The sequence below is a fragment of the Sorex fumeus genome, unplaced genomic scaffold (genome assembly GCF_029834395.1).
Source record: "Sorex fumeus unplaced genomic scaffold, SorFum_2.1 ptg000136l, whole genome shotgun sequence".
NCBI lineage: Eukaryota > Metazoa > Chordata > Mammalia > Eulipotyphla > Soricidae > Sorex > Sorex fumeus.
Genome location: NW_026606193.1, coordinates 2,399,623 through 2,426,408, shown reverse-complemented (window position 1 = coordinate 2,426,408; position 26,786 = coordinate 2,399,623). Strand labels below are relative to the sequence as shown.

The following is a 26,786-nucleotide window of genomic DNA, read 5'->3' as shown; positions in this document are numbered from 1 at the left end:
GTCACTGAAAGTTAAACGGGACCCTTCCAGGGGCTTCTATACCATCAAACGATTCTCAGTTCTTTGTATTCTTCATTTAGTTTTTAATGACTGCCATTTTAATGCATGCCCTGAATATTAATCACCATTTATAGCTAAAATTAAAAATGAAGTTGTTAACTATTGGGAAATATGCCATCCTTATTCCCTGCTCTATCTCTAGCAATGGATTTGTATCTTGGAAGGTTTACAGAATAAAAGGTCAAGATCTGTTTATAATTAAAAAAAACTCAACAAAATGGAGATATGGGATATACCTCAACAAAATCAAGGAATTAAACTCCAAGATAACGTCATATACTCAACAGTGAAAAACTGAACATTTTTCCACTCAAATCGGATAAAACGAACAGGGTTACTTAATCTAGTATTGGCAGGTTCTATCAGAGCAATGATGTGAAAGAAGAAGATAAAGAAGAGAGGAAAGGAAGGAAGGAAGGAAGGAGAGGAATCCAATGATAAAAGGAAAAACCAAACACGCACTCTCTGCCAAAGAGGTTCTCCAGCCACTTCACTGGACAGGAGGATGATGGTGAGATCAAGGGCTCTTTGGTGGAGGGGATGCAGAACCTTTGTGCATTGTTACCATTATCTTTAACGCTATTTAAAAAAAAACCTCAGAAATAATGAACCGTAGGAGCCAGAGCGATAGTGCGGTGGACAGGAATGCCTCTTGCATGGGGCAAGCCCAGGTTCCCTTTGGAAGTGATTTCTGAACAGAGTCGAGTCGGGATGAACCCCTGGACACCATTGGGCGTGGCTTGAAAAAATGCTATCATTTATTTTCAGGGAAGTGCAAAGCAAATTGACAATGAGACATTTCCTAACTTGAGAATGACCTTAACAACAACAGAACAAAAACCAGCATTGGCAGGCAGCAAGAATATCTTCACAGTAGCATGTCACACAAGAAAACAATTTCATGAATAAGCAAAGCTATGCAATTAACATCGATTGTTAAACTAGTTTAATCTATTATTTCCTGCCTTATAGTTCTATTTGTAATAAAGCTCAAAGACATTACATCATGAGTGTTAAATTTTAATGCTGGAACTCAGTGGTGTTCATAATAAAAAAAATAAGTGAGCAGTACTGGAAAAAAAAAACAAAACAAAACTTCACACACAAACAGAAAATTACTGGGCTGCAGAGATAGCACAGTGGGTAGGGCGTTTGCTTTGCATGCGGCCAACCCGGGTTCGATTCCCAGCATGCCATATGGTCCCTTGAGCACTGCAGCACTGCCAGGAGTAACTCCTGAGTGCAGAGCCAGGAGTAACCCCTGTGTATCACCGGGTGTGACCCAAAAAAGCAAAAAAGATAAAATAAAATAAATAGAAAACTACTGTACAGAACATATTCTTTAAAATGAACTGAAAGTAATTCTTTAAATTGAATACAAAACTTTATATTCATATTTAACATGTTCTAATAAATTTCATTTTCAAAGACTGGATAAGTTATATTACTTAAAGTGAGTTTCTTGAGATTTTGTGGTGTGATGACGAAGAAAAGGAATAATAATATTCTTGAAGAAAATTAATGATAGAGAAAATCTTGATGATTTCACACTTTGAGTTTCATCCAGAGTTTATTCAAGGATATTTACTTGGGTACATAAGCCAACTTTGGAAGGAAACACTACTTCTCTTCATAGTGCAAGGGCATGCGAAAGGTAACAAGCCAGGAAAGCTCTCGCTTTCCACCATTTCCAATGAGACACTCCTGGAACCCCAAAAAGTCAAGGTTCGGGACTTGTCAATCTCCCACTCAAATACTAATCATAAACAACTCTGCTTATTTATGACGACTGACAACTCAGCGTGATAAGGTGATGCATCCACTTAGCACTGGCAGCAGAATAAACACTCACAGCCCAACATTTGACCATCTGAAGCTATTCCCTCATTTCAAAACAAGGAGATACGGCGAGTGGAATCTTAATTTTGGAAACACATTCGGTTAGTATATACTGTAATCATTTGGACATTAATGTTCTATGTGATAAGTATCTTAGAAGACAGCACGAATGTTTTAATAAAGGAGCTAGCGCATTTATAAATGGAGCTGGCAACTCACTAATAATTTACAAAATTCTTCAAATTATTTGGTAGACTTGGGATTTTATAAATTCAGTTGAGAACTGAATTGAGTTTGGTTTAAAAAAGCATTTGAATTATACATCAAGTTGTTTAAAATGAAACTGTTTAAAACATTTTTAAACAAAAATACATTTTTCATCTGAGTGTGAACAGCATAAGGGCCTTATAAAACACTAAAATGTTTCCATTTAGTTTGGGAGCTGTAGTGCTAAGACAATCACAGTTCTGTAGTAATAGTTAAGGATAAGGTAGACATAACAAAGACATGATTCATGAACGTTGACGGTGACCAGCAGGGAAAACCAGATGGGCACTGGATCTAGTGCCGGGTGAAGTACTGAGGAGATCTCGAATTACACTGAGCTACTCACCTAAGAGCAGCTGCAACTTCACTAAAATAAATCTTAAAGCAGTTAGACTGAGATTTTTTTCTGATGAAGACTGGAGAAGTGAAGTGCATAATATAGCCCTGCTCTCTCCTGATGGAAATAACCTCATCTTTGGCAAAAACCATGTCCCACCCTCCATGTCTACATAATATCTCAATTTTTTGCAAGCCCTAGGTTACGGTTTTGCCTGAGGAAAAGATACCTGATTCATAAATCTTTCCAGGGAGTCAATGAGATCCCCAAAACAACAGCCACAATTTAAATTGCATAATTTAGGCAACACAAAATCAAGTCATTTTATGTAAACTGAACGTAACAATAATTTCATATAAGTGGAATGATTTGATGCTACTCGTAAGTATATAAAGGTAAAGGTAAAAAGGTAAAGGCCCTCCCGTTGTTCATCGATTTGCTCAAGCGGGCCCAGCAACGTCTCCATTGGAGACTTTGTTGTTACTGTGTCTGGCATATCGAACACATCATGGGGAGCTTGCCAGGCTCTGCCGTGCGGGCAAGATACTCTCGGTAGCTTGCTGGGCTCTCCGAGAGGGGTGGAGGAATCGAACTCGGGTCAGCCATGTTGGCTGCATGCAAGGTAAACGCCCTACCGCTGTGCTATAGATCTTGTATAATTTGATCAAAGTTAATAAAAAGAAAAAGTATATTTAGCAGTATAATGTGGAGTGTTATGTTTAGCCTGATAATGATCCAATGATGCCACTGAGTAACCTAAGAAAAAAAGATAATTTTTTAAAAATAAAGATATATCTAAAAGTATATTAAGAGAAAGGTAAAGGTAAAGGCCCTCCCGTTGATCGTCGATTTGCTCGAGCGGGCCCAGTAACGTCTGCATTGGAGACTTTGTTGTTACTGTGTCTGGCATATCGAATACTCTCGGTAGCTTGCCGGGCTCTCCGAGAGGGGCGGAGGAATCGAACTCGGGTCGGCCATGTTGGCCGCGTGTAAGGCGAACGCCCTACCCGCTGTGCTATCGCTCCATAAATTAGTATATGCTCACCGTTTACATCAGGTTTTCTTAGACGTTTTCCACTTGTTAACCCTGTTTAGCCCCCAAAAATGCAACATTGAGGTACATGGCCAGAAATGCCTCTGATTCATTGCATAATTGATTTTGAATTCATTTTTGGTAGTTGTGCATTCAGAATCCTTTAACGGTATTGCTGAATTTTTCATGATCCCCACATTCAGTTCCATATCCCATATGGAATAACAACCCACAGTTTAAGCGGTTAGGATTTATATGACCATTATGACTAAGCAGAAGCTCAATGAGCATGAAAATGAGACTGATGCGACTCTGTGAGTGCTGGAAATATTCCACAACATCATCCAGGAACGCCGGAACGCAAATGTTGAGACCACGGGGAATTTAAAATTCGACCTTTTTATTTAATGCGAATTATAATCAATTTATAATTTGAGGCCTCTATTCAAAAGGCCTCAACTTTTATCATATTCCTCCTTATGTTCATCATATGTTAGCTTACTCATACCTTATGCTTCCTTGGGATGAGATTGGGTTGTTTTCCACATAAATGCTGACACCTTGCCAACAGCCCCTTTATGGGGACTCAATAAAGCCGGCATGGTTGCCATCACTTTATCAACAACATGAGAAATAGGGGGAATCATCCCTACAAGGCACACTACACGGACATCTGATAAATTCTTTAATTTTTTTTTCTTGCTTTTTGGGTCACACCCGGTGATGCTCAGGGGTTACTCCTGGCTCATGCACTCAGGAATCACTCCCGGTGCAAGGCAAACGCCCTATCCTCTACCCGCTGTGCTATCGCTCCAGCCCCATCTGGATTTTTTTTTTTTTTTTGCTTTTTGGGTCACACCCGGCAATGCTCAGGGGTTACTCCTGGCTCATGTACTCAGGAATTGCTCCTGGCGGTGCTCGGGGGACCATATGGGATGCTGGGAATTGAACCTGTGTCAGCCACGTTGACTGCGTGCAAGGCAAACGCCCTACCTGCTGTGCTATTGCTCCAGCTCCTAAATTCTTTCATTGTTCGGCATGAAAATCTAGGCTATGGAGATTGCCCAATGTTTAGAGCACATACTTTGCACGGGGGATCTTTGTGTTCCATTATGGGTCCCTGAGCACTGCCAGGAGTGATCCCCAAGCACTGGACTGAGTATGTCTCAAAAACCTACAAAACAAAGGGAGTTGGAAAATTCAAAAGGAAGTTTTCAGATTGCAGTTATCTAAGAATTTTGCCTACAATGATTTCCTGCAATCACCGTGTCACTGTCATCCTGTTGTTCGTTGATTGCCTCGAGCAGGCCTCAGTAACGTCTCCTTCATCCTAGCCCTGAGATTTTAAAAAGTGCCACATTCGAGGCTCTTTCAGGGTCAGGAGAATGAACCCCATCATTGTTACTGTTTTTTTGCATATTGCATACGCCACGGGGAGTTTGCCAGACTCTGCCATGTGGGCAGGATACTTTTGGTAGCCTGCCAGGTTCTCCAGAGTAAGACCTAGATAATAAGATGTCGCGTGGCCACATTTGCAGCCGCGTGCTTCCAGGAGCAGGATTTTATATTCTCTGGGTCTTGGCTGTTGATGGGATTACACGGCACCAGGGGCAGTTGGTGGGTGTAACGCCTACATACTGGAAGATGGGGGATCTGGGTGGAGGAGGCCCAGTCCCAATCCAAGCAATAATGATAATAATGACAATAATAGTCATAATAAAAGGCAAGTAGCTGTTGCCCAAAAAGGTCTAAACACAGCCAATCATTTTCTCAGCTAAATTTATTGCTTGCAGAACCAAATTACAGAGTTTGAAATAAACACAAGTTATCCAGTTTTTGCAAGTACAAGTTATATGGATAAATGATTAACACTTTCCAAAGTCTAGTAAATTTTCTCTATGATTTTTTATTGAGCCCCAAGAGAGCACTTAAATTGTGATCCAGAGCACATTTCCACTGAATGTCAAAGATATTTCTGGCAACAGATTCTCCTTTGTTTGACCCTGTTTGAGACAAGACAACAATATTTGCCTGAGTGGCCAGATTTTAAATCTCATAGTCTTTTTTTTTTTTGCTTTTTTCACCCCTAGCTCTTATTATAGCTCTCGGAGAGCCCGGCAAGCTACCGAGAGTATTCGATATGCCAGACACAGTAACAACAAAGTCTCCAATGGAGACATTACTGGGCCCGCTCGAGCAAATCGACGATCAACAGGAGGGCCTTTACCTTTTACCTTTACCTTAGCTATTATATGGGGCCAGAGCGATAGCATAGTGGGGAGGGTGTTTGCCTTGCACGCGGCTAACCTGGGTTCAATTCCTCCATTCTCTCAGAGAGCTCTGCAAGCTGCCGAGAGTATCTCGCCCACACAGCAGAGCCTAGCAAGCTATCCGTGACATATTTGATATGCCAAACACAATATCAGCAGGTCTCACAATGGAGATGTTACTGGTGCCCACTCGAAAATTGATGAACAATGGGAGGACAGCGGCAGTGATAAATCAATGAAATGTCAAAAGATGCTAAAAATAAAAATAATAAAAATACAAGTGTTAAGGGACTGGAGAGATAGAACAGTGGGAAGGACACTTTCCTTGTACATGACAGCCTTGGGCTCAGTTTCCAGCATCCCATACGGTCCCCTGAGACCACCTGGAGTGATCCCTGAGTGCAGAGTCAGGAGTAGTACCTGAGCATCACTGAGTGTGGCCCCCAAAAAATGTAAAATTAATAGGGCTGGAGCAATAGCACAGCGGTAGGGCGTTTGCCTTGCACACAACCAACATGGCCGACCCGAGTTCGATTCCTCCGTCCCTCCGGAGAGCCCGGTAAGCTACTGAGAGGATCTCGCCCGCACGGCAGAGCCTGGCAAGCTCCCCGTAACGTATTCGATATGCCAAACACAGTTAACAATAAGTCTCCAATGGAGACGTTATTGGGCCTGCTCGAGCAAATTGATGAACAACAGGAGGGCCTTTACTTTTACTTACTTTTTATATTGAAGAAGAAACATACTATTTTTCACATATTGAAAATATCAAGTAAACATAGAAAAGCAGACTTCTAAAGTTTTAGAAATATATTTAAGCATAACATTATAGGATTCTGAGAGTAAAGAATGATTTTTTAAAAGAAAGTAGCAATAAAAGAAAATTCATAATTCTGTAAAATGTAAAGGTACAGTGAATTAAATGAAAATAAATTAGGAAATTTATGTAATTGATGAAATTACTTGATGAAAGACTCACATTCAAAATTCATGCATAACTTCTAGATCAATACTACAAACAAAACAATTCAGCGGAAATAGCCAAAGACTTGAATGAGGATCAGCTCAAAACAAATAATAATAATAATAATAATAATAATAATAATGGAAGAGCAAGACTACAGGGAAAAGCACAAAATCTTTCTACAATTGTAGCAATACGCATTGAAGTCATGAGGCTATAATGAGTATACACACACCACGTACACCACACACACATGCACAAACACACACATATACACACACACACAAAACAAATGTAATGAATGTCATATCTGACAAAATCAAGATTTTTGTAAGATCATGGGACAATGAGATTTCACTGCACTCCGAGTGAGACAAATTGATCCATAAGTACGAAAATGGACTTGTTGTCTTTTAAATATCCGGACAAGACTTATTGTATCTCAGACTCCAACTCGTGAAAACTAAATCACAGGTGCATATGCAGTGGTATAAGAACGCAAACCCAATATACAGGCCCAAGAGTATTCATAGCAGCTCTAGTAGTCTAAATTTGGAAACTAAGCACAGCAGAATGAGACACTCTCCACAGAGATCAATGGTATAGCAACAAACAACAAGAGTAAGTAACATACAAAGGCAGGCAACTGGTACCCAGGTAGGGCATCTGCCTTCCTCAGGGGCAACCCATGTTCCACCTCTGGTCGCCCCATGTGGTCCCTGAAGCCTGCCCAGAGTAATCCTTGAGTGCTGGGCCAGGAGTAAGCCCAAGCATGGCCCCCAAACCAATAAAATAAATAAATCACAGACACAGAACCTGCATTCATAAGAAGCATGAAAAAATAATGTATGCGGTATTAAGTCATTTATTAATTGAAATGTTGTCAAAACTCAATCATTTTAAGGATGCATGCAGAGGAAAACATATTATAAACGTGAATAAATGAGTGTCATAAAATTCAGACTAATTGCACCGCTGGGAAAAGAGGTGGGGGGTGAAATCAGAACGATGGTATTTAGTATGTTGGAAATGTTGGATTTTCTGACCACATTAGTGATATTTCTCTTCACATTAACCCACTGAACTAGCCTGATGCTTTCTGAAACCCATTAACCAAGTTTCAGCTATCCAAACACAAATTTACCAAGTGGGTTTTATTGCTGATCCACATAGCTCATCTTTGTTTCGTGTGGGATTTTTCTGTGTCCTTCGCCCAGCACTGGGAAGAGAGACCAACAACAGCCGCAAAAGCAGCCCGTTCATGCAGTTGGAAATTTAAAGCTCTGAGCTCTGTATGCGCAGTCAGTTACCTTAGGTTTTTCTCTACCAAAACAATATAAAAATGGAAAATCCAAACGATACAAAAGCCATTTCCCCAGGGACTTTCCAATTTCTCCTGGAAAGAATTGTTGTCATAGAATTAAGTGAAACATCCTTTATAGTCACTTGGATTCTCCCTATACTGATCTGCAGTATTTAACAAGAGTTCACTTCCTTAAGATAATGTATTATAAATGAATAAACGATGATAGCGGTTCGCTACACATTCATCAGTTACTTTTCCTTTTATATCATTCTAGGTCATAAATAGAACTTACGGTTCACACTTCTGGTTGGTACTAGTTAGTCATCCTTTAAATAATGCTTTTTTCCCACTGTCTCTGCCCACTTTGCTTTTAAGTACAATGTGAACTTTAGTGTAAACTATGACTGCATCATGCGGAAAATAATAAAACACATTTGCAGTTGCTAAGGAGAACACCACAAGAACTAAGGTATTTGATCTTACTTTGCGAACACCTCGGCCAAGTTCTTCTCCATAGTTAGTTCCAAGAATTTCAAAGTGGACATTCGGATTGCCTCCATTTTCTCCAAATTCTAGCTCTCCAGTCAACCCATTAACTCCACCCTATAGGGGAGAAAAGATACTCATGTAAGATTTCCGAAGACATGAAATAATAATAAAAAACATAAAAAGAAAATTCTAAGAATACTATATTTATAAATACAATATTAATTTGGGCAAGCAATTAATCTTTAAATATATTCAAATATCACTTTAAATGTATGCCTGGGGTATATTTAATGTACTCTTTAAATATATAAAAATATATTCTTAAAATTTAAAAATATAATCTTTAAAAATATTTAAATATCGCTTTAAATATATGCACAGCATAATAAGGGTGAAATTGAAAATAATCCTGACTCACCTAATACAGCCTTATATACTTCACTGGAAAACTGAGACCCCAAATCAAATAACTATGCAAAGTAACATGTGTTTGTATTGAAATTAAAAGTCAGGTGAGGGTTTTAGCCATATCTTGTAACATGCAAATATCTATTAAGTAGGAAGCAATGTTCCGCCGATTACAGAAACTTACTCGGGAAACTAATTTTGATTCTCAGTTGGTTTCGAGGCCACTTCCAGCTGTGTTCAGGGTTTACTCCTGGTTCTATGCTCAGAGATCACTCCTAACAGGGCATGGGGGCCATATGTGTTACTGGGGACTGGACCCAGGTTGGTACCAGGCACGGCATGCACCTTGCCTGCTGGACTATCTTTCTGGTCTCTCTGGAGACTAATTTTGACAACATTATTTCTATTGCACAGTTCCATCTTAATATTAATCTAAAAAATTATATCACAGAATCATAAAAACCGATGATCCTAAATTATTGGAGCTTGTTTTTATCCTTCTTGTAATATGTTTCCAAATTCGAAGAGAAAAGGCCAAATTAGGCTTTAATTTTGTTTTGCTCTTCAATAGTAATGGAGGTTTTTGAGATTCACGGAGAATCTGCAATCTGCGTTTTTCATTTTTTACGATAAAGGCTCATTTCCCAACCACAGAGCATTGTAGGTCATATTTCTTCATACACCTTGGTTCATTCTTTTTCCCTTTAATAATAGAACATTATTTAAGATTTATAGAAAAAGATTATATTCCAAGTTACTTCTATCTGAGAATTTTGGGCTAAAAAATCACAATGGTTTAGTCAAATTGCATGAAAATTGCCTCAATTATATTTGTTAATAGATAAATATGTCTTATTTTCAATATTCTCTACTCGTATTCCGTTTTACAGAAATTATGCCGCTTATTGTATCCACCACATCATTTTTTCTTTCATAAACCATTGCATAATATTAAGTTCATAACAGATGTTTAATAAGCTCTTGCTTAATCATGAATTTCAATATCTAATCAATTTTATTCTTTAACTAGCGATAATCAACAAAACTGACCCTCTAATATTAACTAAAAATACCACCTTTTCTTCTATTATCCAATTTTAACCATTTGAAAAAACATGTTCAATTTTATATGTAAGATTTGGCAGTCTCTGGAAATCTCTTTGGAGTTAGACTCTCTAAATGATCATTTGTACAGTGTCTACTAGATATGTAAAGTAGAATGCTCAATTAAGAGCCATTATTGTCTGCCAAATGGCAGAAATAATAGTATCTACCACAAAAGAGTCCCAGGTCAAGAACACAGAAGACAAAATTGATAAGGGTAAGAGTATATAGATAAAGATTATATATAAAGATTATATATATAATATAAAGATTGTATATATATATAAAGATTATATTCCAAGTTACTTCTGAGAATTTTGGGCTGAAAATCACAATGGTTTAGTCAAATTGTATGAAAATTGCCTCAATTATATCTGTTAATAGATAAATATACCTTATTTCCAATATTCTCTATTTGAGTTACTGTGAGATGCAGTTGGGGCTGGAGCGATAGCACAGCGGTAGGGCATCCGCCTTACAAGCGGCCAACATGGCCAACCCGAGTTCGATTCCTCCGCCCCTCTCGGAGAGCCCGGCAAGCTACCGAGAGTATTCGATATGCCAGACACAGTAACAACAAAGTCTCCAATGGAGACGTTACTGGGCCCGCTCGAGCAAATCGACGATCAACGGGAGGGATGTATGCATTTGAGATCGCAAACTTTCACCTTATGCTTGACTATTTTGTCACTTTGAAATTGTTTTTGATAAATATTGACTCAGCTATATAGTATCGATTAATATTTGAAAAGCAAAGAACTCACACCCATGTAAGCACTGTTCACTTCCTTCTCTGTATAGCGAAGGTAGGGGCAATGTGGAGTGAGAAAAAATACAGTGAGTAAAATAACCTTGTCAATTAGATTTCCAGATAAAGGTCTTTTTCTGAAAAATTTTCTGACAATTTTTTTTTATAGTAGGATAAAAATGTTATCATGTAAGTGGTTACAGACTGTGTGAGCTAAACCTGTAAAACCTTCTTTGGAGACTAAAATGCATATGTTGAATATTTTAAAAAGGAGTAAATACAAAATGTTCTGTAATCTCTCTCTTTGTCTCTTGATTGGCCGTTTCTTTAACATGGGCATTATTCTGTTCTCGTGAGTCATTTTGATCTATCTAAACATCATTCATAGTACCTCAAAGAATCGAATTTTCACTTACGGTTTTAAGGATGAGGCAGCATAACAGATTTTATTATCAATAATATCATGAAGTGGCAAACAGTCTAGGGGTTTGACAGACAAATATAGCTTATACCACTGCGCATTAGTTCAAGCTGCTGACATTCAGAAATGTTTATAAGTTTCCTTGTCTTTATTCACATATCTACTTCAGTATGGCCTCTTAAATAACTCAGAAAACTAAGTTTTGGTCTTAATATTTAATTTGTAGGGTAAAAAAGAGTAAAAAGATGTTGCAACCAATATAACAGCACTGTAGCACTGTCCTCCCATTGTTCATCAATTTGCTTGAGTGGGCACCAGTAACATCTCCATTGTGAGTATTGTTGTTACTGTTTTTGGCATATCTAATACACCACAAGGGGCTTGCCAGGCTCTGCTGTGTGGGCGGGATACTCTCGGTAGCTTGCCAGGCTCTAAGAGAGAGACAAAGGAATCCAACCCAGCTCGGCCACGTGCAAGGCAAATGTCCTACCTGCTGTGTTATTGCTACAGCCAACTGAATGTAACACTACTTATCAAATATATTGTATATAGGTGTTATTGTTAAATTGAAAAGATGCTGTATAATCGTTTTATATTTACGTGGAAGTATTAGATTGCCAGATGTCACATCTTTCTTATTCCCAATCAATACCCGTCCGGCTACAATGTTTAGGTTGGACTTACACTCGTTACTGAGCCTCACAGCTCACTGACGTTGCAGAAGGTAGAGAGAAAAACCACATCAATCACAAGACCTGAATTTCATTGTCTGTGGCCTCCGCTCACTTTGCCCACCTATTTGACTTTCTAATTTATCTTCTCTAAGTTGTGTTCTTAATGAGCGTTAGCAAGTGCAATCAGTGAGATCTCCCCTTGTGGAGTGAAAGCCATGCTGATGTCTGTGTTACAAACAAATCAAGCCTTTCCCGAAGCCCCTGGCATTCTGACCCCGACTCAACCTCTCTGAATTCTGATTGTCTAAGACTATTCCCACACTCTGGAATTTCTATCTTTTGATCTATCCTCAGATCAACCTTGAAAAGAAAGACTTGGTAGAGAGGTGTACAGGCCAGATGGTAATGAGAAGTCATTAATTTTGAGCGCACACAGTTGTATTCTTTATCTCTTGGTGAGACTGCGGATTCTAAACAGAATAAGCTAATAGGACAGTGATGGAGTGAGTAACACAAACAACTAATTTATAAATGCCCTTTGAATTGACAGCGCAAATTGCTGCCATAGTTGACCCACTTAAAATCAGCAAGTCATCTTGGGTCGGACTGGATTTCATCCAACAGGTAGTTTGTACAGAAATATGCACCAACTATAAAAACTATAAAAACCAGCTCCCGGAAGAACGGTGCAGTCTCCTGCCCCCGCGCCTGACTGTCCTCGCCACCGGAGCCCCTTGGAGGGGAGCGGGTTGAGCTTTCCTCCCCACCCCGACCAGGGCTCTGGCAGCCAAAGACCTCCAGGACCAGCCACCACCATGCTGAGACCACTCTCCGGACACATGAAGGTACTGGCAGAGGGACAAAGTCACGTGGGTTCTGGGGCCGAGATCTCCAAGCCTACTCGGATTTGGGCCGAGCATCCTCCACCCAGATCCTCCAAATTCCAGTAGGCGGGGGTCATACCCACCAAATGGCCCCCTGGCACCGTGTAATCCCATCAGTGGCCAAGAAGAACTGAAACTCCATCTCAAGCCTCATCCATTTTCCTCTGGATTTAGGTGAACCGTGTGTCTAACAGAATATGTGTAAATTATAATGGATTACTCCAAAAACATATGTCAAACTACAGTAAGTTACTCTTTGAACCCTGGAGAGACTTTATGAGTATGTCAGTTATTCTTTCTTCTCCTCTTCCCCTTCTTTTTTTTTCTTAGTTTTTGGCCACACCCAGCAGTCTCAGGGGGTCTCTCCCTGCGGGACTTGAGGGATCATACTTGGGGCTGGGTATTAAAGCCGGATGGGCCACACGCAAAGCAAGGACCTTGGTCCCTGGACTGTATTTCCAGCCCAGTTGTATAAATTCTTAATAGTATTAGAAAATCCCTTCATTTGTTTTCTTATTACTTTAATTGGTCTCCAAAGCCTCTGTTTCCATCATATATAAAAATGTTGTGAGTTTGTGGTATTACCTGCTGAACAGATTTGAATCTGTGAGCATTTTGAAAATTATATCCTACTTGCCTGGATAGTTTCTGCTGAAAAGTCTGGTGAAAACCTGATAAGAGTCTCTTTTTATGGTGTTATTATAGCTAATAATAATAATACCATAAAATTAAAAGCTAAATAATTACTGTTCAAAGTTGGCACGTTTCTATGCAGAAATAATGAGCTAGAAAAAATGCAAAATCAGGAAAAGAGCATTTATAATTCATCAAATACATATAAAGACCTGGTTACAAATTTAAGGAAGAAAGTGAGAAAGAATGTGCTGAGAACTGAAAGAGATTGTTGAAAGAAGCAGAAGATACAAAGCGATGAAAGTAGGGACCTGGGAGATGGCAGAGTATGTAGGTCGTTTGCCTTGCATGTAGGGAACTGGGTTCCATCTCCGCATGGTAACTGGAGCGCCCCTTCCCCACCCCCCCTTCCCCCTCCCCCCACCAGGAGTGAACCCTGAGCACCACCAGGTTGTAGCTCCAAATCAGACACCCATAAAGATATACATATGTCAATAACTTATTATTTTTAAAATTTTTTTATTAGTGAAACACCATGAGGTACAGTTGTAGACTTACAAATTTTTGTGCTTGGATTTCCGCTGTACAATGATCGAGTACCCAACCCACTACCAGTGCCCATTTTCCACCACCACTGATCCCAAGAACAACAAAAATAAAACCAAGAGATGGAGCAATTTCAATGCCCACCTATTTAAAGAATTCACTGTCTTCCCGGCGTTCATCGATTTGCTCGAGCGGGCCCAGTAACGTCTCCATTGGAGACTTTGTTGGTACTGTGTTTGGCATATCGAATACGTCACAGGGAGCTTGCCAGGCTCTGCCGTGCGGGCGAGATACTCTCGGTAGCTTGCCGGGCTCTCCGAGAGGGATGAAGGAATCAAACCTGGCTGACTGCATCGACCGCATGCAAGGCAAACACTCTACCTGCTAAGGCAGTACACAGATTGAATAAAATTCAAAAGTAGATCTCAACCATATTCTTCACAGAGATATCACAAAAGCATAATATTTGGTTGGAACTACAAAATACTTTAAAGACCAAAAAGCACTCCTGATCCAAAAAAAAAAAAAAAACAAACCCAGAGGCACAGTGCTTTCCAACTTCAAGCTATATTACAAAGCAACAGTAATTAGAACAAATTGGTATTGGGTTGGGATATTAAAAGAAACACAGAACAGTGGAACAGAATTTGGGACCCATAAAGATATACATATGTCAATAACTTATTATTTTTAAAATTTTTTTATTAGTGAAACACCATGAGGTAAAGTTGTAGACTTACAAATTTTTGTGCTTGGATTTCCACTATACAATGATCGAGTACCCAACCCACTACCAGTGCCCATTTTCCACCACCACTGATCCCAGTACCCCTCCCACAATAACTTACTTATGACAAAATGACTAAGAGTTTTCAGTTGGAGCAAGAAAGTCATCTTCAAAAAGTTGTGATAGGAAAACCCGATAACCAAATTCAAAAGAACAAAACTAAAACAATACCTAACACCACAGACAAAAATAAAAATTGATTAGAATCTTTGATGCAAAACCTACAACAACAATTACACAGGCAGAGTGTTGCCTGTCACCAGTTTTTGAAATACATTTGGTGACAACTCAACTTCAATGGAAACTAAAGCGAGAAAAAATAAATGTGAATATGTCCGTAAGAAAGCTTCTGCATAGGTAAAGAAACCTGTCTTAAAACAAAAAGACATTCTTTACTGAGTATGAAAAGATACTTGCACACATCTTCCAGAAAGTGAAGTTCAAATGAAAAATATAGAAAGAACTCATACATAAAACAACACCCCAGTTCCAACTGGATAGAATATCTGAATACACATCTTCAAAGACCATATATAAATGGCCATACGAATGTATGAATATGAACACAGGAATTTCACGCGACTTCAGCATTACTCACAACAGCCCAGAACTGGAAACCACAACTGAAGTTTCCATTGCTTGACCAATGGATAAAGAAGATATTTTAAATAGACACAACAAGACACCAAAATACTGTGAGGTGGAGTTCTGCCATTTGCAATAGCATGGGGAGACATAGAGGTTGTGATACTGAACAGTCAGATAGAGACAAACACCGCAACAGAATGCTGTTTGCTAGGTCTGATGAGCAGCTTCAGGAAGGGTGGCATTTGCCTGATGTGCAGCCAACCCTGGTCTCCTGAGCACTCTTAGGAGTTATCCCTGAGCACAGAACCAGGAGCCCTGAGAACCTCTGAGTATGGCCACCAAACAAACAAGCAAAGGGAAAAGAAAAAAAAAAAACCAAAGAAGCCAGAGAGATAGAGAAGGTTTTCAGGCCACTGCCTTCCCTGATTCCAGTGCAGTGCTGTCCCGGGGTACATCCAGGAGGGCTCCTAAGTGGGTCCTCCCAGGTGCAGAGCCAGGAGTTAGCTCTGAGTCTAGCCAAAGGGCCATAGGAAATGAATAAAGCAATTTTGCTACTTGTCACTGAGAACACAAGGCAGAGTGGAGTTTGGCACTTGGCACAGCATCTGGTTTAGATGATGGAAAACACAGGGTCCTGTACGACGGCACAGCTCTGGTGGTCCTGGTCTGCATGCCCAGCTCCACGCCTGCGACCCTCACACCCTCTTCTGCTCATTGTCCTTCCAGGGAAATCGGAGATTTACTGCAGACATTTTCATGCAGCACAGGATTTAAATCCTGCCTGACGTTAGATCCTAAATCAATCCTTCATGATTCTATTAGCTACTTTTTCATGTTGCATTAAGCCCTCTGAAATTAATGTCCCTCTTCTATTTTGTGATTTTATCTTCCATGTTAGAGGAGAATTGACTTAGGGCCAGTCTGTTGCTCAGTGGGTGTTTGCAGGGAACACGCGTGTTGCCGAGAGCTCACGGCAGACCTGTGTGACTCACACTCCTGAATCAGTGCTCACCCCTGTCCTGGGAGATACAGGTCAGAGCACTTGCAGAACAGACCCTCAGCCTGGCAGCCACAAGGCTATAGCGTGTCACCCTCACTGTGTCCTCCCCGCTAGAATCCGGCCCAGCCCATCAGTAAACTGAAGACACTTGAGGTGAGTGTGTATGCGTTCCCTGGATGCCGGCAGCCTTCCAGAGACTCTGTACCCATTCCTGTTAGATTCTTGCTCTTCAACCTGTTCCAGTTCACTGGCCTTCAGGCCTGGTGACATTCAACACTGGGGCAGGAAACAAGAAAGATGTATCCTCTTGTGTTCAGTAGGGATCCCTCCCCCATGCCCGGGACACCTCTGCCTTTCCTTCCCTCATGAAGGACCACTCATCTGGACCATTCACTCACCAACTCACATACAGAATTCAGTAAAATTGATCACAAGGATCATTTTTCTTTATTTTTAAAAAAGAATTACACTGACAGGAGTAATTCCTGAGTGTAGATTCTGTGTGCATTGTTGGGTGTGACCCAAAAAAAGCAAGAGAAAACAAAAAGGAATTTTTTTTTTAATTTAGATTTTTATTAGTGAAACACCATGAGGTACAGTTGTAGATTTACAAATTTTTGTGCTTGGGTTTCAGTTATACAATGATCGAGTACCCATCCTTCCACCAGTGCCCATTTTCCACCACCACTGATCCCAGTATCCCTCCCACCCCCCCATCCCCCCATCCCACCCTGCCTCTGTGGAAGGGCATTCCCTCTTGTTCTCTCACTCCTTTTGGGTGTTGTGGTTTGTAAAAGAGGCGTTGAGTGACAATCATGTTTGGTCTATAGACTACTTTCAGCGTGCATCTCCCATCCTGGGAGGATCCTCCCAGCACCCTTTATTTGGTGCTCCCTTCTCTATCTGAGCTGCCCTTTCCCCTAGTATGTGTGGCTGGCCTCTAAGCCATGGAGCAAAACTCCTGGTATACTTATCTAGGCTATTCTTGGGTGTTAGTCTCCTATTTTGTTCCTTTATGTTCCCCAGGTGAATGCAATCTTTCTATGTCTGTCCCTCTCTTTCTGACTCATTTCGCTTAGCATGATACTTTCCATGTAGTACCACTTGTATGTAAATTTCGTGACTTCATCTTTTCTAACAGCTACATAGTACTCCATTGTGTAGATGTTGATCGTCGATTTGCTCGAGCGGGCCCAGTAACGTCTCCATTGGAGACTTTGTTGTTACTGTGTCTGGCATATCGAATACTCTCGGTAGCTTGCCGGGCTCTCCGAGAGAGGCGGAGGAATCGAACTCGGGTCGGCCATGTTGGCCGCTTGTAAGGCGAACGCCCTACCCGCTGTGCTATCGCTCCAGCCCAGATGTACCAAAGTTTATTTAACCAGTCACCTGTTCTTGGATACTCAGGTTTTTTCAGATTCTAGCTATTGTAAACAGTGCTGCAATGAACAAACAAGTGCAGACATCACTTCCACTAAACAAAGAGGAAGTTTTATCTTTTTATCTCATGGTGCAAAACCCCCAGCACATGCATACCGGCCTGAGACGCTCTGGTCCCACAACAACTACTTCCCAGACCATCATCTCTACAAAGCAGACCGACGTCTGGCTGCATGTCCTAATTCCAAGCCCGAGTGTCAAGTCTGGGATGGGATTCAGTGGCAGGGCGCACACTCTGCAGGTAAGAGGCAGCAGGCCTATCCCTGGCACACACAGAGCAAACGATTACCACTAGGCAGGTTGTATAGTGCCCCTGCACTTCTACTTCACAGGTGGAAGGAATCCAGACAGAGTCAGAAGGAAACTGAGCCCGAATTGGAAGATTATTCTGGAGTCCAGCAATGGGGACTCTGTACTGTGACAGCCATGACTGCATTGGGGCACAAGGATGGATCGTCACCGGAAGAGTTTTAAAATGCCAATGAGATCATCTCCCACGGTGACCAGGACTCAGTATTGGAACATCCGGTTTAGGTAAGACCATTCAGAATGTACAAGTGTTGTACTTTGAGAAGCGATCGAGTACAACCCCACAAGTCCTCCCCACAGCCACAAGAGCTCCGGACCAAGCAAGCAATTTTTCAGTCACTGAAGACTAAGGAATGCAATGCTTCACCAAAGAAGACTCTCATCACTGCTGTGCTTGATTTTCCTGCTTATTGCAAAATGTTGTGAGTATCTGAGAGCCAGTGCTTTGCAGTCCCATAAAATACACATTTGAAAAGCCTCCACTGACTCTTGTTTGCAGGCATCCGTCTGAATGGAGAACAGACACTCCGCAATGTTACAAGCAAATGAAGACGGAAGGTATTTTGCTTTTTCACCCCTGATTTCAACTTGAGATTCAGTTTCTCTAGATTTTTCTTTTTTTGTCTCTTCTATTTTATTACTTTTTTAAATTCATTTATTTTTTATTTTTTTATTGTGAAACACCATGAGGTACAGTTGTAGTCTTACAAATTTCTGTGCTTGGGTTTCAGTTATACAATGATCGAGTACCCATCCCCCCACCAGTGCCCATTCTCCACCACCCCTAATTCCAGTATCCCTCCCACCCCCCCCACCCCCATCCCACGCTGCCTCTGTGGCAGGGCATTCCCTTTTGTTCTCTCTCCCCTTTTGGGTGTTGTGGTCTGCAAAAGAGGCATTGAGTGGCAATCATGTTCGGTCCATAGTCTACTTTCAACATGCATCTCCCATCCTGGGAGGATCTTCCCAACACCCTTTATTTGGTGCTCCCTTCTCTATCTGAGCTGCCTTTGCCCCTAGACTTCTCATCCAGTTCTGTAACTGAGATTCCAGCCATAGAAGGATGCAGAATCCACCCCTCCCAGATGCCCATCTATCTGGGGAACACTGATGTCGACAGAAGAGTCTGGCCTGACGATGCCCTGGGTGTGAGCAATTCGGTCCTCCAGTAGCGTCCCGGGCAGGCCAACCAAATGCCCTACCCCCCTCCAGCTCCTTATGAGTGGGGAGTGAAGCTCCAAGAGTTGATGAGCCAGACGCCACGAGAGCTCTCACTCGAGGGCTCAGCGGAACAAGATCAAATCGAACTTGAAAAGAACAGGAGAGGGAGCTGAATCATCTTCAGTGGGGCTTGTGCAAGATCCCACTGAGCGTGGCGTCTCCTGCTGCCAGGGCTCTGACACACTCAGCGACTGCCACAGAATCCGTGTCTCTGCCTTGGAGAGGCTGCGTCTCCTGACAGTGCCACCTCCCTGCTCGTTCCTCCCTCTCACCTGCTTGTCAGTTGAGCAGGTGGCATTGCCACCCAGAAGAAGATGGGCATCCGTCTGCAGGTTGGCTGCAGGCTCCAGGCCCTGCGCTGTGTGTGGATGCCCTGGGTCTCTGCACTAGACTCCTTTCCAAGAGGTGCTCTGGGCAGGGAGGGCACACGCAGCACTAGAAGGGCTCACGCAGTTCTGAGAATCCTTGTCCCTCTGTGACCGACAGGAGTCGGCTCTTTGGGATTCAAATCTCCCAAAGTCCGACGCTTTGATATTTTGGACAGTCTGACTTGAATCTGATGTCCCTAGATTGAGTGATGTCATCATCAAAGACGAGCTCATTGGCAGATTAAAAGCTGGAATTCTGGGGCTAGACAGATAGTACAGTGGGCGGGGTGCTTGCTTTGTACGTAGCCGACCTGGGCTCCATCTCCAGTACCCCAAAGAGTCCCCAAGTCCATCAGGAGTGATTCCTGAGTGCAGGCAGAGCTGGGAGTAAGCCCTGAACACAGCCAGGTGTGGCCAAACATATACAACACACACACACACAAATTTAAAAAGTTGTAATTTCTTCTTATAGGTAACAGATGACTTGTCTGTAAATATTTTTGTCCAATTTTGTTATCTGCTTTTGCTTTAATTTGTTAACATTCATTAGTTTCATTTGTTGGGATAGAGGCCCACACCTGGCAACGCACTGGGAATATTGCAAGCTCTGGGCTTCATCCAAATGCCCCAGGTATTAGCAGTCCAAGGGATTGAACCCAGGCGTTCCAGAGCCGCTTGAATGCAAAGGGTGAGCTCAGTCCATTGTATCGCTCCAGACCACCGTTTACAATTTAAAATCGTTTCCCCATAATATGGATCTCGGGCAGGAGAGTGCACAGCAGATGGAGTCCTCGCCTTACATGTGGCTGAACTAGGTCCTTGGCACCAGAAATGGTCTCTGATCCCCAGCAAGTTGATCCCTGAATGCAGAGCCAGAGTAAACCCTGAGCACTGCCAGGGGTAGCAACTAAACAAACAAACCCCACATAATATCAGCCACCCCCAATAACTACACGTCCAGATTCAGCTCTCTCTCTTGGTCACATTTCCTTGTGCTGCAGCCACTAGGCCAACAAAGGAGGGACACGATCTCTGAAAGGCCCTGTGCATGCTGCCTTATCTGCAGCTGGGCCTGGCGTCAGGAGAGTGTGGTCTGCAGCCCGCTCGGAGATCAGGACTTGGAGTTTCTGTTGCCGGCTCATGCTCCTGGTGCATCTGCAGCTCTTCGCTTGGACGTTCGCATCAGGACTTCCCTGCCAGATGTTAATCCCTTAATGTCTCAATGGGGGCTGCCTCCGTGGGAAACGAACACCAAATCCCAGGAGAGCAGTTGAGGGACAGGGGGAGAGAGCTGGGAAGGGAGGCATCCCCCATCCCCCAGCTCTGCCGCCAGGTCCAGGCAGCTCAGCGCTGGGTCCACTCGAGGGCATTAGGGGTTTGCTGATGTCTCTGGTGGGGAAGATCCACACGCTCACCTGGGTGGGGAGAGGCAGCTCCCTCTGAAGCACTCAGAGCCTGCAGGGGGTGCGCCTGGCAGGTTGGCACCCAGAATGTCTCCAGAAAATGTTTTAAACACTTCAAAAATACATGCAGTGTTGGAAATTAGTGTCAAAGTTTTATTTGAAGACGCTCTCACCATCAATTGAAATGTGGGGGGGGTGATAAACCACCAAGAATTATGAATAAGAATTATACCCAGTGTAATCCTAAGTGATATCAAATCAGAATAATTGGGGAAAAATCTGAATAACTTATTTTTTTCCTTTTGGGATCACACCCAGCAATGTTCAGGGGTTCCTTCTGGCTTTGCCCTCAGGAATTACTCCTGGCAGTGCTCAGGGGACCCTACAGGACGCCGGGGATCAAACCTGGGTTGGCCGTGTGCAAGGCAAATGCCCTACCTGCTGGACTATCACTCCAGCTCAAAAAATCTAAATAACTTTTGTATGATGCTTAAAAATTGGTAGAAATGAGTCCATTCAGTATGGTGCTCACATAGAGAAACCAAAACTCAAAACCTACAGAATTTTAGGAATAAACACAATGAAAATATGTATGAAGAACTCGTAAGCACATATGCAGAATCCCTGCCTTTAAAAACATACCATGTCTACCTGTAGAAAGACTCAACACTGAAAATGTCTAATCCACACAAAATCCACCTTAAATATCCACAGAAACACTCTGCTCAGGTCACTCCAAGCCAAACTCCAAGGACAAGACAGGTGCCTAGACTCGAACCCAGGCCAACCTCATGCAAGGCAAGAGACCCACCCACTGTATTACCTCTGTGACCCCAGTTAAGAATTTCTATTTTTATGTTCTTTTATTTGTTTGATTTTTGGGTCTCACCTGGCAATGCATAGGGGTTACTTCTGGCTCTACACTCAGGATTTATTACTGGCAGTGCTCGGGGGGACCACATGGGATGCTGGTAATGGAACCCGGGTCGGCAACATACAAGGCAAATGCCCTCCCTGTTGTGCTATTGCTCCAGCCCCCAGTTAAGGATTGTGTGTGTGTGTGTGTGTGTGTGTGTGAATTTCAGTTCTTCCTATTGCATCAAGGATGATTAAGTGCACTGATAACACTCTGCATGAGTTAAAAGCCATTGCATTCCTGAGAGTGTGCTCTGAGTGCCTACCAGATACCCTTTGCCTATAAAAAACAGACCAGAAAATACACCGAGTCTTAAGAATCTGCCTGGGTCTGAGCAGTGCACAGAGACTAAGGCACGGGCCTCGCCCAGGGCTGCAGTTAGACCCTGATTGGAATCCTGGCACCTGGCACCCCCGGGCAGGGGCCAAGAGCAGAGGCAGCTGTGGGCACTGAGCACTGCCTAGTCTGAAGCAGAAGAACTGGCCTCTGAGGAGTGTTCTTCCATGACCTGAGCTTACCAGGAACAGGGGTGACTGGAAGGGGCCCCTGGCAGAGGAAGAGGCTCTCTGGAGATCCACTGGGCTGCTGTCAGCGTGGACACGAGGATACACAGTACTGTGAGCCCTGTACCTCGATAAAAGTGCTAAACACAGTGAAATGAATAAATAAACTACACTCAAAATAAAGGCCATATAAGCAGGACAGGCAGTATAATGATCAAGACACTAGCTTGGGCCAGGCAGTATCAAGGCTGAGATACTTGCTTAGGCTCAACACTGGTCTGAACCCTGATGCCACAGGAAGAGCCCCTGAGCACGGGGACCAGGAGTGCCCCCTAAACTCCACCCAATGTGGCCCCCAAACAAATGAAAAAAAAAGTCCACATAAATAACAATAGCTTGTGGTGCCGATATCTCAGAGAATAAGCATTTCAGAAGGAACCTTTGATGCTTGAATAAAAGAAGAGAAATTGGGCTCTGTCCAGAGGGTAGAGCGTTTGCCTTGCATACGGCTGACCCGAGTTCAATCCCTGGTATCCCATATGGTCCCCCAAGCACTGCCAGGAGTAATTCCTGAGCTCAGAGGCAGAAGTAAACCCTGACAGTTTCTGAATGTGACACACACACCCCACACCACACACACAAGAGAAATCCTACCAATTCGCTGAGTAGATTATAAAGATTCAATGCCAGAGGGTCTGGGAAACTTGGTCCCCGACTCATTGAACATTTATGGTAAATACATCAACTGCGGGCTGGAGTGATAGCACGGCGGTAGGCCTTTTGCCTTGCTCAGCCAAGCCGGGTTCGATTCCTCCGCCCCTCTCGGAGAGCCCAGCAAGCTACTGAGAGTATCTTGCCTGCACGGCAAAAGCCTGGCAAACTCCCCGTGATCTATTCGATATGCTAAACACAGTAACAACAAGTCTCACGATGAAGACGTTACTGGGCCTGCTCGAGCAAATCGATGAACAACAGGAGGACCGTGACATCAACTGCATTCCTTGTAATGTTTCTCTTCTCTTATCAATGAAATGCAAATGAAGGTATGGAGTTCATCAGGAAGCAGACATGGCAAGAGTCTGTTGTCTTTCCTGAATCCAGGTGGGCCACAGCTACATGAATGTAACTAAGAGCTTTATCACTAGACTATGCCCGTTGCAATAAAGATCCTGAGCCCTCGTTGCTGTTTGACTGCTGCTTTTTTAAAGTTTTTCTTTCTTTCCCCCACTGGCCCACATCTGGACAGGCTGATTAAGAAAGGTCATCCAGCGCCTCCATCTTTGACCCCCATGGGAAATTGAAGTCAAGTCAAACCTCTAGCCCAAGCAAACGGGGAATTTCTCCCATCTTCGTGACCTCACCACCCAAGGGCCCAATTCATGTTCTTGGCTTTGCCCAAGCCAGTTGGGAGCAGCTGGACCCACACTGCTTCCCCCACGGGCACCTTTTCTCAAGTTCTCTGTGTAGAGTTCATCAGCCTTAATGGTCCAGACAGGATGGCTAAAACTCTCATAACAGCCAAGTAATACAACTGGAGGAAAACAATCACTCCAGGCTTAAGGTCAATTTGAAATGCTAGACAAAGAAATGAGGAAATTGGACCTTTCCGATCTGATCGTCCAAAGTTAGTCCCCACATACAGCGAAAACGTTCCTTCACGACATGCCCACCAGGCTGAAAGCTGAGAGTCACCAGTTGGCAACTAATACCCCAAATAAAATGTCACACTGAATTATAGCTTTTGCCATAAATTTTCCAACAGAAATCTTTTACATATCAAGCGGCCCGATGGCAGATGTCTCCACACTGATGGTCTGTCCTTCCTGCCCTCCTGCCGTTTCTGTCATTCAATGTCTCCTAAGCCACTGCCCAACCTATTACTTGGCCTTTGTGAGAAGGTTTCGGAAGCACATATACACTATGGCTCCTGAATCCTAGTCAGATCATGAATTAATAAATTAGCAGGGACAAAATCATGTTCAACAACCTCCTGCGAATTCGTACGTGCCAAGTTTTTACACAGACTTGCGAGGTTTTGGCAACACCTTGGATTGAGCTCGACTTCCCCAGTTTTCAGCGGAAATATTTTTTCTCTGCCAATATTCTCGAATACATTTAATTTCTCAAGCTCTGTGTTGATAAGAGACTAAGTTCTCATTAGAGTGATTCTTTGCAGGGAGGGAACTGTACCGAGGAAAGATCTGGGCTCTATTTGAAGCATTTTTTTTTCTCCCGCTATTGCCTGGCTTTCATACCTACTTTCACCTCTTGTGCTAAATTAGTAGATTTTTTTTCTAGCCTTTCCAAATATACTCATCGGTCATTTGGCTAGCTTTCTTCTTTTTGTTTCAAGAGAGAAAGGCAGATGTATAGAAAGAAGGGCAAATTAAAGCTTATAAATTTATAAATAGCTGCCTTCTTTCTGTCAAGCTTTCGGGATAAATTTGCATGTTTTATTAATCATTTCATTTTAGATCCAAGAAGCTGTGAGAGACAAACTGAAAATGCTCTCAAGAATGACATGACAAAGAGGCCAATAAACTGCAGAGTGTTTATACTTTTGGAAAAAAAAACGCCAAAAGAACTGACTTCTGGAGACAGAACAGGTAGGGAAGCCAAAGCAGGTCACAGCCAGGGTAAACGCTGCTCTGACAGTGAAGAAGAAAAATACCATCGAATATCCAGAATGCCTCACCACTGCTGAAAATACCCACTGCTGATAACTTACGTTTCTACCGGGAGAGAAATGAATGACAGCATCTTACTGTATCTTAGCTAACTTGAACACAATTAAATTGAGTAATTTTTGTCAGCTGATGGTATTAAAAAAAAACAGTTTCATGCTTTGTGACAGGTATCAAAGTAATCTGAACATCACATCCCTATTGATATAACTGAAGCAATTTAGACTATTTCAATCACTAATTTCTCCTTGACATCCCCTGAAGTAAATGGGACCTCCCGCTTTTTTGTGCACTGATGCTTCTGTGACTTAATTGTTTTCACCTTCCATTTCTTCCAGATGGTGTATTTGTTTTGAGTTGGCAGTATTGATGAGGGGAATATCATTCTAGAAGATAAGTCATCCTAACACGTTATCATTTCCTCCACCCTTGGAAACAGGAAAGCTGGACATGCTAAAGGGAGCTTACCTTCTTTTTTTCCCACATTTTTATTTTATTTTTAAATTTTTATTAGTGAAACACCATGAGGTAGAGTTGTAGACTTACAACTTTTTGTGCTTGGGTTTCAGTTATACAGTGATCGAGTGCCCATCCCTCCACTAGTGCCCATTTTCCACCACCACGGGTCCCAGTATTCCTCCCACCCCCATCCCCCTCTGTGGCAGGGCATTCCCTTCTGTTCTCTCTCTCCTTCTAGGTGCTGTGGTTTGCAAAAGAGGCATCGAGTGGGAGGGAGCTTACCTTCTTGATGGTCTCCAGCATGGACCGGCCCCCCTGCCAGGGCTTGGAGTTCTTCCGGATACAGGACAGACTTGCCATGCTGTGCCACTTGCGGTCCTCCAGCTTCTTATGAAAAGCATTGGCGAGCAGAAGCACAGTGTCATAGATGTAGAGGTTTGAAATCTGCAAAGACAATGGACGGTGTCCGTTAGAACCAGCAAGGCCCGCCGAGAGTTGGAGCACAGAGTCAGTTCGGCTGCTCCGGTGCATGTTCCAGATGGGTGCTCCGCTGGGTTCTTTATTAAGCAGATTTCATTTTTCATTTCCCGGGTCATTTTGCCGTTGAGAATGAAGTCGTGTCTGATTGTATATCTCAATTGCTCTTCCGGTTATTTAGGTGTGAAAGAAGAGATAAAAAAGAAAAGTTTTGACAGAGGCAAGGTTGTTAGTGTCAGACCTGAGAAAATCACCGGCCCTTATTCCTTTCTGAAAAGAGACAGATCTGAGAGCTCACGACTCAGGAAGGGCAAGCTGAAGAATACGTTATATGGATGTGTCAAGTGCTAGCATTCTGGTCATTCAGATGGAGAAACAGCATCTCCATCTTACATATAAGATATGCCAGGTGAAAAAAAAAGGAAACCAACTGAATGTGGTGTGTGTGTGTGTGTGTGTGTGTGTGTGTGTGTGTGTGCGCGCGTGCGCGCTGAGAGCATGCACACGCCTGCCTATAGGAGTTCTGTAAAAATAAATAAGCTGAAACAGTATTAGACATAAGCATTACAAAGATCAAGACGGTGTAGAAAAGTCTGTGACTATTCACAACTATTTTCATTCAAGACATGATAAATACCACAAACTATT

General features: G+C 42.6%; 1 protein-coding gene across 3 annotated transcripts in view; it reads right to left on the bottom strand.

Annotated features, from left to right (window-relative positions):
• The window catches only part of GRID2 (glutamate ionotropic receptor delta type subunit 2), a 1,415,717-nt gene that overhangs the window by 499,159 nt on the left and 889,772 nt on the right, over positions 1–26,786 (bottom strand). For all 3 annotated transcript variants that reach the window (XM_056106635.1, XM_056106637.1, XM_056106634.1), the window contains 2 exons: positions 25,944–26,105; positions 8,560–8,679 (listed from right to left, as the gene is read on the bottom strand). In XM_056106635.1, the coding sequence (XP_055962610.1) occupies positions 8,560–8,679; positions 25,944–26,105 (282 nt within the window). The remainder of the gene's footprint in view (positions 1–8,559; positions 8,680–25,943; positions 26,106–26,786) is intronic.